Source organism: Arachis hypogaea, chromosome 2 (assembly GCF_003086295.3).
Source record: "Arachis hypogaea cultivar Tifrunner chromosome 2, arahy.Tifrunner.gnm2.J5K5, whole genome shotgun sequence".
Classification (NCBI taxonomy): domain Eukaryota; kingdom Viridiplantae; phylum Streptophyta; class Magnoliopsida; order Fabales; family Fabaceae; genus Arachis; species Arachis hypogaea.
The window spans coordinates 18316232-18328718 of record NC_092037.1 but is presented as its reverse complement, the minus strand read 5'-3'; the positions used below and the strand labels follow the sequence as shown (position 1 = coordinate 18328718).

The 12487-nt window shown below is 32.1% G+C and overlaps 1 protein-coding gene across 1 annotated transcript; it reads right to left on the bottom strand.

Moving 5' to 3' along the window:
* Window positions 1-4031: 4031 nt before the first annotated feature.
* On the bottom strand, window positions 4032-8390 carry LOC112740722 (protein SUPPRESSOR OF GENE SILENCING 3). The gene is made up of 6 exons (XM_025789319.3): window positions 8213-8390; window positions 6177-7212; window positions 5726-6020; window positions 5341-5585; window positions 4797-4954; window positions 4032-4515 (listed from the first exon to the last, which is right to left on the bottom strand). Exons 2-6 carry the CDS (start codon window positions 7200-7202, stop codon window positions 4290-4292), a joined length of 1950 nt encoding a protein of 649 aa, XP_025645104.1. The 5' UTR covers window positions 7203-7212; window positions 8213-8390; the 3' UTR covers window positions 4032-4289.
* Window positions 8391-12487: the final 4097 nt, after the last annotated feature.

The window sequence follows — 12487 nt, the reverse complement described above, 5'->3', positions numbered from 1 at the left end:
TAAAATTAACAAAAACTGTTTTTATCATACCAGTACATATACATGTGCGTAGGGGGTGACAAGCGGGAAAGCCCACCCTGTTCTGCTAGAAACCCGCCCTTTGGCCCTCCGGCCCCATCTAATGAGATGGTCTTAGAATCTTACCCTACCCTACCTAACTGTGAACTGGCAGACTAAATCCGCCAAAACTTCTCTATTTTTTTTTACTATTAACTACTAAATAATATATATAATTTCACAACTATGTTAATAAATTTAGAATTTTTAAAAGCATAAAAAAAATATTTTTTATATTCACAATATTAAAGTCTCTGTAATTATAAATATCTAATAAACATAATTATAAATTAAGTTTTCATCCAAAACATAATTATAAATATTATCTCCAAAGCAACATAAGTATAATCCAAAACACTCAATTTTCATCATACTCTTATAAGTTGGATTGGAGAAAGTTGAGTTTCGGTTAAAAAATTACAAAAAACCCTCTTGCAAAAAAAAAAGAGTTCGCAGTTTAAGTGGTGCGATTTAGGCGGGCTTTTATTCTTTGACGGTCCCAATTTTCCAGCTCGACTCGCCTTTTTGGTGGGTTTAGACCCGTTTGCCACCCCTACATACGCGTTTCAATAATGTAAAACATATCCTTCTTTGTCTTTGTCTCATCCTCCTCTTCCTCCTTCGCGCACGCAGGTCATCACTAATAACACCAACATTTTGCTAATATCTTTAATGGTTTTGATTTTCTCTAGTACCATCATTAAATAATTTCGATTCATTTTTTAGTTTATTTCGATTCATTTGTGAATTAATTGTGAAGTTCACTTGATGTTGCTAAGTATTGACCAAATTTTTTATTCTTTAAGTAATTTCAGTTTATTTCTTAATTTAATTGAGGTTTATTTGAATCCAAAAACAAATTGTATGTATCTTTGTTGATGATTGAGTCTTTTTGACTACTTGTTCAAAACGGAACTAATTTCGGTTCATTTGTGTGTTAATTGAAGTTCACGTGATACCGGTGATAAGTATTAGTCAATTTTTTTATTCATTAAGTAATTTCGGTTCATTTCTTAGTTTATTTGAGATTTACTTGGATCCAAAAATAAATTTGATGTGTTTGTGTTAATTGAGGTTCACTTGATACTGGTGATAAGTATTGACCAAAGTTTTTAACAAAGAAAAATAAAATTATTCTTTATCACTTTATTCAATTGCATTAGATTTCATTCTATTCCATTCAATTAGTTTATATTTGAACAAGCAGTAAAAAAAACTCAATCATCAACAAAAACACATCAAATTCATTTCTGAATCCAAATGAACTTTAATTAAACTAAGAGATGCATCGAAATTACATAAGGAATAAAAAATTTGGTCAATACTTATCAGTAGCATCAAGTAACTTCAATTAACGCACAAATGAAATGAAATTAGTTCAGATTTGAACAAAACAATTAAAAAACTCAATTATTAACAAAAATACATCAAATTTATTTCTATATCCAAATGAACCGAAATTACTCAAAGAATAAAAAATTTGGTCAATACTTATCAGTAGCATCAAATGAATTTTAATTAACATACAAATGAACCGAAATAAATTAATAAATGAACCGAAATTATTTAATGATGACATCAGAAAAAATCAAAACTAATAAAGATGTTTGCAAAATGTTGGTATTATTGGTGATGACGATAACAAGAAAAGGAAAAGAAAAAGAAGGAGTCGCAATATTAGAAGAGAAGAAGAAGAATCTGCATGCGCAAATTTGGAAGAAGAAAACAGAGGAGGAGGAAGAAGAGAAGGAAATAGAGAAGGGAAAAAGAAAGAGAAGAAAAAGGAGGAGAAGGTGTATGATTTAAAAAGTTGTTATAATAATTTGGTTAGACTTATTAAATATTTTACTTTGATGTAGAGTTTTATTGATCCACATTTTAGTTATGATCTTCATATAAAAGACATGTTGTGGTGAGTAACCACACGTTTCTGAAAATGTATTTTAATTTTTATGTAAAGTTTTCACATCTCGTGATGCATTTACTTAGAAAAGAGTCACTTACAAGTAAATGAGAAATAACATGGGGAAGAAAAAGATAGCATCTAAAATTTTCAGATCTATCTAAAGACATTTTTTACTCTCCCACTCACTCACCCGTGTCATGTTGCAATCTGAAAATTTCATACGAGAGTGTATATTCCTTTATGTCTGGATTTTAACTAACGGATTAAACGACACAGGGAGCAGGCATTACCTTCAACCAGCTGAAGACAACAATGGACGACATGAATTTGAGTCAGTATTTGGCGAAGTCATTGGCAATAGTGAATCATGGAAGCAATGACTACATAAACAACTATCTATTGTCAGGACTATAATCATCGAGCTTCCTCTACGACCCAAAAACATGTGCTGATATACTCGTACAGCAATACAAAACGATTAGAAAAGACCCAATCGAACGCTGTTGTTTTTTTTCAAGAAGATGCATAACTAACAGAGTAATTAAAAGAGATGCTAGGATATATAACAGAAACTATAAAACAGTGTCTATAACCTGTTCTACATTTATTGTTTAATCTTAACACATGGAAGGTGCTACTATTCTAGATTGAGATCCTTGGTTGATGAACTGAACACACAATACAGTGGTTCATCAATTTTTGTTTATGGCAACACTTATGCAGCTCTCATGCAGATTATACAAAACCCAATTGCTTATGGTAAGAAATGTCCTTAATTATATGGTTATTAATCTAGGGAGTGTATTTTGCTCCCCCTTAATTAATAATGCCACTCCTTTATTATTATTCCTAAATTGTCCTCAATTTCTATGAGCTTTTCTCATTACCGAAAACATAAAATAATGAAAATGGAGAGTAATTTGGACAAATTGCATAAAAAAGTGACATTATTATTATTTTTTTTTTGGTATTTAAATGGGGCTAAAACGCCCAAAAGGAAAAAACCAGAAACTAAATACAGATAGAACGGGGTAAGGTAGCCCCTCTCTCATCCTCCTGGAGAATGCTAACTAACTCTGGGAATGGATAGTCCCAGAACAAAAACCCAAAATCAAGATCAATACTCTTCTTAGCCAGGCAATCTGCACACTTGTTGCCTTCCCTGTAGTTATATACAAAAAAAATTCTCCAATCAAGTTTTTTCAACTCACTAATCCTTCTAATAAGTGACATTATTATTTATTATTAGTGTAAACTATATTGAGTTCTCTTGGAGTTAAATGATATTGCACGTGTGGCTAGGGGAGGTTAGTGTCATGCTTATAAGAAAAGTGATTCTCACATTTTATAAAATCTAATAACACAAAATGCCTTAAAGCTTAAACTTCAAAGGAGGTTAGTGTATATCTTTACAAAATACAAATAAAAGAATATCATAATTAGAGAGGCAAAAATGAGGAAATATCATGTATGGTGTCATTTAGTCTTAGAGAATCAACGTTCTTTTCCATTATCAATCATGGCATGATGATGTATTTTTTTCATTACAGGTTTTGTTGCGACTGGTAGAGCATGCTGTGGAATTGGAAGTTGTCAAGGACGGATAAGCATGCAGAAACAGAGACTAGTATGTGTTTTGATCCCTCAGAACTCAGAAGATGTGGACAAAATTCTTGCTACCCAATTAATGCGTCTCAAATGGCACTATTGTTTTAGCTACCTATATTTTCTATTGGACAAATCATAACTTCAATTGGTATACAAAGGATCACATTCTCGTATTATCAACAATTATTGAACCAAATTCAAAGTAATATTTTCTAAGGGTGAATTTTAGTATTGATGGAAACATAAGATATTTGTGGCTGGGGATTGTTCCACCCCACAAAGAAGCATTATTTACAGTACTCTATGTACATTGGATCAACAAATTAAAGAACCAATACATTTTTAGCGTAATCTTGATTATGCATTTATTAAGAAACTGACATCCAATCAATGTTTCATAACTCACATTTGGTAAACGCAACAGAGCAACCATAGGAAATTAGGCTTCTCAATATGCAAATTTGAAGATCAACCAAGTTAAAAACTATTGTTATTAGTACCGCATGCAAGCAAGATAATTTCAAGATTGACATTTCAAACAACAGCTAAATAAAACCAAAATAAAGTACTAAATCTTCAGATTCTCAAATAGTCAAATATCTAGAGCACCAAAATCTGAGTTCCCAACATTGAACAATCATTCTATAAATTGTGATTTTATCTTTATCTATTTTTGGTTGTGGTTATCTCGCTGTATGAGTCTATGCATTCCGAATCATCAGGTACCACTGGCTTTGGTCTCCGAATGAGACGGCGAATACTTTTCCATGAGTTTTGCAAGTTGTTCATCGAAGTTCTTCTCCATCTGCACCTCTTCCTCCCAATGCCTGCGCTTCATTGCAGCAATGCTTTCTTCATGAGCATACAACAACTTCTCCTTTTCAGCGACAAAGTTCTCCATTTCTTTGTCTTGGACCTCAACAAATTTCAGATATTCATCGGCCCTATATCCATAGAAAAATAGAAATTCACCACAAGCCATTGGAAAATATAAACGGCACTAACAAATTAATTAGACCACATTCTTTAGTGTATCACATAAACCCTTCACTCCTCAAAACATTCATTTTTCCAGTGTCATGTGAAGTTAGGTTTTCTTTCAAATCTATCCCCTTCAACCTTCCAATTTGAATAATCTTAGAGGATACTAACTTCATAAAAATTTACTTTAACACATAATAGCTATACATCAGATGCAAATGGAAAAACAAAACACTCTGCTTACTTGAGTCTTCGATCCTCTGCATTTAAAGGAGCAGTACTTGACTGCATCACCTTCTGACGTTCTTCCTGCTGCATCCTCTCAAAATCTTCTTCCCTTGCATTCCTCGTCTCATGAATTGACTTGAGCTGATCCTTGAAAAAATTTTCTTGCATATACATCTTCCAGTTGGGACACAGGATACGATAGTCAAAATACATAACATGAAAAAAATACACTTTGACCTAGAGAAAATTACAGAACACGCCTCGCCAGAAGAAAAAGAAATTAAGCATGAAACCAACCAAGTACACAAATCCATAACAATCTCTATTCTTTTCTTTTCCACTTTTGGGAGTGAGAGAAACATGTCATGCACTCTTGTAATGAACTACAAAGTAGTAATTACATATGAAACTTCTCAATAGAACAGTTCATTGCACAATTATATTTGAACCCTCAAGAAACAATCATATGCTAAACATATAACACAAGTAAAGCAAATATGCCTCAAGGAACAGTTTAAACACAAAAGCCATAAGGTCTGTATGTGTGATGTTTGTATTACCTCTTCCTTGTTTTCTTCATGTTGCTTTTTTGTTCTGAGCCTCACAATGCGATTTTCCTCCATTGTCCTTCGCAGCTTCTCACTCACTATACCAAAAGATTCTTCCAGAGCTTTTTTATGCTTTTTCTCTTTCTCAACCCGGTTCTTAAAGTAGTTAAGTTGCTGGTTGTCCTCACTCATTTGCTTGATTTGGTTTACAACCATCTCCTGGTATGATCTCAAGTCATATTTGAGCCTAGATTTACCTATAAAATTCATATGGAATGACAAAACATATAAAGAGTCAGCATAAAATTGACTTCCATAACCTCCAATTCATAGACATCTAACAAACTGCAGAATGCGAGTATGTAGAAGAAAAAAGATCCAAAAGGGGAAATGGAACCTTGGGAATGCCTGTTAAAAACGTCCAGGTCTTCCTTAGTAGCTAAATATCCATAGAGCTGACGATTCCCACCAGGTAGATATAAAATACGACGATGAAACCATGCGTCCCTATCAGTTCCTTCATCTTTAAAATGCTTGTGCAGACGCTCTGCCTCTAGATAACCACTAGCTGAGGCTTCAAATATCAAAACACTCATCCCACGATGACCTTGTGGACCATAGGAGTGTCGCGCTTTCACAGCTGCATATGTACTAAAATAATCAAGAAGCTCTTGGTTTCCCATACCTATCCACTAAATACAAAGAACAAAAACCTTGAGTTAATTCAAACTGGCAAATGCTTAGGGAATTTTCGAATGGTTTTCTATATTACACTTTTAGAGTACTACTTATGATTATTACAAGTATAATTATTCAACAGTTGACACAAGTAAAAGGTATGCACGTACCTTCTCATTTTCATCCTGTTCAAGCTTTGTATTCTGTATGATAACCATTGGAGGCCAAATTATTTCATGATCTTTCTCCATATCAACTAAACCTTTCCATTTACCAAAAGCTTCCCCGGCCGGAACTACCGTAGTACCCCTTCTACGCAACTCCTCATCCAAAAGTAAAGCAAACTCTCGGTGCATCTTCATCCTTTTAGACCCTTTTGTTTTGGCATGTGTCATTAGAGGCTGCAGCCCTCTATACCAATCAATGGCACCAGGACCATTTTGACAAGCTGGGCAGTGCCACTGCCTCTCTGGATCATTAATCTGCTCAACAGTCAGGCCATCCAAAATATCAAAGAACTTCGTGAACCATCTACACTTCTTACGTGTCTCATGGCTCTTTTGACTGGTATCTGAATCATAATCATCACTCATTAGATCATCATCAGTATCTTCCATAACATCAGACTCCTCCCCCTCATCGTCATCCTCAACATCATCATTCTTCTCAGGGTCCTCTGGTGGTGGTATTTCATCTACATGGGACTGCACAGCACCAGCTCTAGATTGCCAATTCCAACCCTGCTGCAATGGAGGCCGAATTAAAGGATTTGGAACCACATAGTTGCTTTCATATCCATAGCTAGCTGATTGGAAACTTCCGTTTCCTCTTCCAGCTGGTCTCCTATAGTTAGCATTTTGAGTTTGCTGCCAGGGATTTCCAGAAGCTCGTCCAGTTCCGTAATTTTTATTGCCTTGCTTTTGAGCCATGTCTCTGTTTCCCCGTGCTCTGGGATTAGAATTATGGGATGGAGAATTCCATTGTTTTGAAGCATTGTTTCCACCTTTGCCCTTGGGTTTCCTTGTAAATGTCTCCCACCCACCATCATCTTCTCCTGCATCCAGGGTAGTGTCAGCAACACCTTGAGCCAACTGGTCAAACGTTTGATCATATTCGGATACATTTTTCCCTTTGGACAGCGTATCATCATTGTTAACTGTAGTAGAAGGTCTTCCTCCGCCTCCTCTTGAACTCATTTTATGTGCTCTGTGTGTATGATTAAAAAAACTCAGTCAAGCATGATTACATTATACATAGATTTAGCAAAGTTCAAAAAGAATCAGCAAAAATATCAGTCGACCCAGTTCAGTATTCATCATCCAGAACAGAAAAGGGAAGACCGCCCAGATATTTGAAGAAATAGAAATATTAACCTACATGACAAACACAAGTATATCTCAAAAGTCTAAAAACTGCAATAGCATTCATTTACTTGAACATCGCACTCCCCCAACAAAATGCATAACAACACACCATTATGAACTCAGGTCTTTCACATAATAAAGAGATGCACAATTATTAGAAGATAGTTTACAGAAGACACAGTGTAAGGGTAAGGCTATTTTCATACAAAACCAGATACAAAACACATGAAGCTTGCCAAATGCCAATTGCCATGATGTGACAATTCGTAATCATATGCTATTGGAAATTAAAGACAATGAAAGCAACAATTAATTTCATTCTTCTGTCATATAAGGCACCGGACAGCATCCACAAATACATTCAGATAACACTTTTATTGTTTGAGTTAACAAATAAATGCATGAACTTAAAATGAAAGCAACTAGATTCTAGAACAAGGGTTTGATAATATTCATCAAGGAAGTTTCGTTTTCTTTCTTTTGGTCAATAAGAGCTTTCGAGGCGGCCATGAAAATCATTCGTCAATAAGAACACCAAATGGAAACCAAAAGAAGTAGGGGGAAAGAAATAAAATTCTTTAACAAAAAAACACCGGCTATGATCACATGGAACTTGAAACCCTCAATTTCACAAAGCTATAAATAACTCAATATATGGTTATGAGAAACTGAAACCGAAAAAAAAAACCCACAAACACACAGACACAAAAAATAGAAAAGAATCCAAAAAACCAGAAATTGAAAGTGAAAATGAAATGCTTCTACGAAAAAGAAAATGAGCATTCAAAAGAAACACCAACTAACAGCAAAGCGACATCGTTTCCAAGGTAAGAGGGAATCACCAGGGATCGCTGAAATGTAAATGGCGGAAAATCGAGGAAGATTGATGGTCCAAACGCGCTACAGTGAGAGTGAGAGTGAGTGTGAGTGTCAGAAGAACAAGAGGAGACCTTATGTGAGGTCTTTGCGGACCTGAAGTTTTCAATCAAGTTTGATTTAATTTAATTTTATTTTATTTTTTTATATATATATATTTTTTGGGTACGAACGAAATAACAAACTTAGCAAAGAAGGCTGTTCAATTTTGTTTCAATTCTTTGGGGGGAAAATATATATTTTCTTTGAATTTAGTTTTTTTTTTCCTTTTTGTCAACTTTGTTCAACCCTTCTCTTTCTTTGGGAAAAAATATATTCTTTGAACTTAATTTGGTGATTGGTGTACATTTTTCTTTTAAAATATCATTTTAGTAGGCTAATAATGTGAAAATATAATATATTTATAGAAAATAATAATACTATTTTTATTTTTAATAATATTATTTTACATATAATTTTTTTCATTGTATATTTATATGAATTTATAAAAAAAAACATTAAGTTATCAAAATAAAAGAGACAATATTTATTTTAAAATTTTAATTTTAGTTTGCAGTTAGTATTATATATTTTTATAAAATGTTTCATTGTTAATATTAAATTGTACTATTAGTCAATTAAATTAATTTTTTACGATAACTATTTGAGCATTTAATATGGAAAAAAAATATTTATATTATTTTAATAATATTCTTTATCTTTTAGTTGCCATAGTTTTAATCTTTATTTAATAAAGCTTTCTTAATATTTTTGCTTATGAAACTTATGTTATTCACTTTAGAATAATTTATGATTTATCGTCTAGTTTTTTTAGTCGTTTTGTCTCGTTATTAATAATAATTCAATGTAATTGAACAAATAAAAATGAAAAATAATAATTAAAATAATTAAATTAGTTGAAATAATAAATAAATAGATTAGTTACTTCTAATACATTTAACAGAGAGCTCTAACACATTTAAGAAAGAAAAAGTGGTGCAAAAACTAGTTGATAGTAGTATAGAAAAAGTTATTAATTTAAAATTGAAAATTTGAATGGTTATAAATATAAACCATTAAAATTAATCTAAATAATAATAAAATATATTGATTTTTATTTTATAGAAATATTTTTTATATACAAGTTATTTTTTGACACAAGTTCATACAAATCTCTTTAACCTAATTCACCTCACGCGCCACTATTTAATCAATTTTTCAATCAACGCGCGAATATATAACTGCCTTTTTTGAAAGGGTTACGTTCTCTTTTCAAATTTTATTAGCGTTTTTGATCTACGTTCTCGTCTATCTCTATGTTTTTCTTCTTTCGTTCTCTATGTTTTCTTTCTTTAGTTTTCGTGATTTTTTTTGTTCTGTACATTTTTTAAATCAAGTTCTGAAATCAGTTTTGAACTATTATCTTTATTGAAGATAGTGAATGATTCAAGTTTAGATTGTCAATTGAACTAAAGCGAAATGGATTATTGTTTTGAATCTAATGAAGTGACTGAGGTATAGTTCGATTATAGTTGTCGATGATTCTGTAGGTGAATAATATTTTGTTTGTGAAAATTATTGTTCATCATTGATAGTTTGAATTGAATGTAATATAGAAATTTTGATGAATATGTTCCATTTCTCGTTTCGGTGTATATCAGAACTCTTTTTGGTGTATTATAGGTTCAGACTTTTAAGAGCAACTCCAATACTGGAAAATAGAGTCCCCTTTCTGACATACAGGCACCCAATTGGCGTTGGAGCAAAGAGAAAAGGGAGGCTCTTCACGGATACCAATGTTGAGAGTCCCTCTAAAGAGGGACTTGTAGCAACCAATAAAATCATGTCATGTGGTATTTCAATTAAAAAAATTAAAAACATATTAGATATATATATATATATATATATATATATCTATTTATATTAATTATTTAATAATTAATTATATTAAATCATAATTAATATAAATAATTATATTAACTCAATATCAAATATTATTTATATTATTATATTGAATCATAATTAAGTAAATTTATTTACATAAAAAATAAATTTAATTTTTATATATTATAAAATAATTTTTGGTTGAATTATTTATTTTTATTTGTAAAATTTAAAATACTAATCAAATTTAAGTTATCTATTTTAATATTTTATAATATTGAATTATTTCAAATCATAAATTTAAATAATATTATTATAAAAAAATAATGATTATATTAATTTTAAATATTTTAATTAATTAATTAAGTGGGACTACAATAGGAACTAAAGTTAGTTCCTTCTAATGGAGAAGAGAGAGATGCTTTGAGTTCCTATTTACTGTTTATGACGCAAAAGCTGATGTGGAGTTACTCTTTATGACAGGTGGGTCATAAATAAGGACTGGGATGAGTTCCCTACTGGAGATGGTCTAATTGAACGAGGGTGAATTGTATTATTGTTTTGAATCAAATCAACTAGTGAGGTGCGATTTGAATCTAGATAATGTAGTCTGTTAGTAGTTTATGACTCTGTAGTTGAATCATTTAGTTTCTATTTGATGATGAGCTCTGAATCTAATTTTATTATTTTTTATTATGAACTTCAATGATGCTAGCTTTTAATATGGTGTATTGTGGACTATTTTCGATGTATTTTGCAGTTTTTGTGCGACGTTGATGAGCAGCTTGTTCCAAAGGTTGAGATGACTTTTAACACGCTTGAAGATGCTGCAAAATTCTACAAAGATTATTCGAAAATTGTAGATTTTTCTACAAGAATTCGGAGCACAAATAAGAAGAGAAATGAAATTAAGAACCAATTGATTATATGTAGCAGAGAGAGAAAATGAAAATCGAACATATCTCCAACTAAGAAAATAAATCCCTCAGTTGGATTAAATTGTCCTGCAAGAATTTATAAAAACATATTGAAGGACGTTAGTGTTTGGATAATTTCGAAGGTTATATTTCATCATTCACACCCCTGTTGTCCAAATCAAGCAGAGATCTTAAACAACACAGGAAATTAAGCATGTCCGTACAACGTACAATAGAGAATAACGAGGAAGTTGGAATTAGACTAAGCAAAATATACCAATCATTTGTCGCAGCAACGGAGTCATCGTGAATTAAGTTTTATTGAAAAAGATGTGAGAAATTACATCACGAGAGAAGTACGGAATGTTTCGGAACTAGAGGATACAAAAGAATTTGGGAAATACTTATTAAGAATGAAAGAGAAGAATCAGAATTTTTTTTCGAGCTTGAATTTGAGGTTGATCAATCGATTAAGATTGCTTTTTGGGCCAACACTAGAAGCATGGCTATCTCTGAGTATTTTGGAGATGTTATTTCATTCGATATCACTTACAATATAAACAGGTAATATGTTGTTCTAGTTTATGTGTATTTGGTACCATTTTCGATGTATAGAGATATTATTTTGGTGTATTAATGATTTTGTTCATGTGTCGTTGTATTCAAGTATAATTTGGTTTTTGGTTCTTTTGTTGGCATAAATCACCATGGTCAGACAACACTACTGATGTGCTTTGATGAAAAACGAGGATACTCAATCATTCAAATGGTTATTTGAATGTTAATTTCATTGCACGGTAGGAAATATTCCGAAAGGCATTCTTACGATCAATGTGCATCGATCCAAAGGGCTGTTGAGGCTTGTATCCCCACAACAATTCAATGGTGGTGTATTTTTCATATCATGAAGAAGATCCTAAGTAAATTAAATAGCTACAAATGACATGAAAAAATTAAACACTAGATGAGTCATGTTGTTCAGAACTCTCTTACAAAAGAATCATTTGATAGGAATTGGAATGATTTTCTGATGAAGTATGGTCTTGGGGACAACAAATGACTTTCAGGTAATATTTTTTTCAGGATTAACTGATGTTGTTAATTATAGTATGTATTTTTCTTGTGTTGTAGAGGTGTCAAATTGTATGTTTTTTGGTGTATTTTAGTTCTGATTAGGTGTTTATTCAGAGCTTTTCGAAGATCGTCATTTATAGATTCCAGTTTATCTCGATCACTACTTCTAGACTAGGATGAGAAGCACGCAAAGGAGTAAAAGTATGCATGCTTTTTTAAACAAGTTTATTACGCGCAACAACTTACTTATTCAATTCGTCAAACAGCACGATAATTGCCTAGGAAGTAGAAAGCAGAGAGAAAGAGAATTGGATGCTGCAGATTTTTATACCGTTATACCATGTGCAACAAAATCCTCAATAGAAGCTCAGTTTCAATATGTGTATA

Bases quoted from the DNA above. Each gene is read 5' to 3' on its own strand.
- LOC112740722 (XM_025789319.3), bottom strand. From the start codon at position 7,202: ATGAGTTCAAGAGGAGGCGGAGGAAGACCTTCTACTACAGTTAACAAT. The intron at 4,955-5,340 runs GTAATACAAACA...CCCAACTGGAAG, and splicing joins ATGAAGAAAACAAGGAAGAG to ATGTATATGCAAGAAAATTT. The intron at 4,516-4,796 runs GTAAGCAGAGTG...CTATGGATATAG, and splicing joins GCAGAGGATCGAAGACTCAA to GGCCGATGAATATCTGAAAT.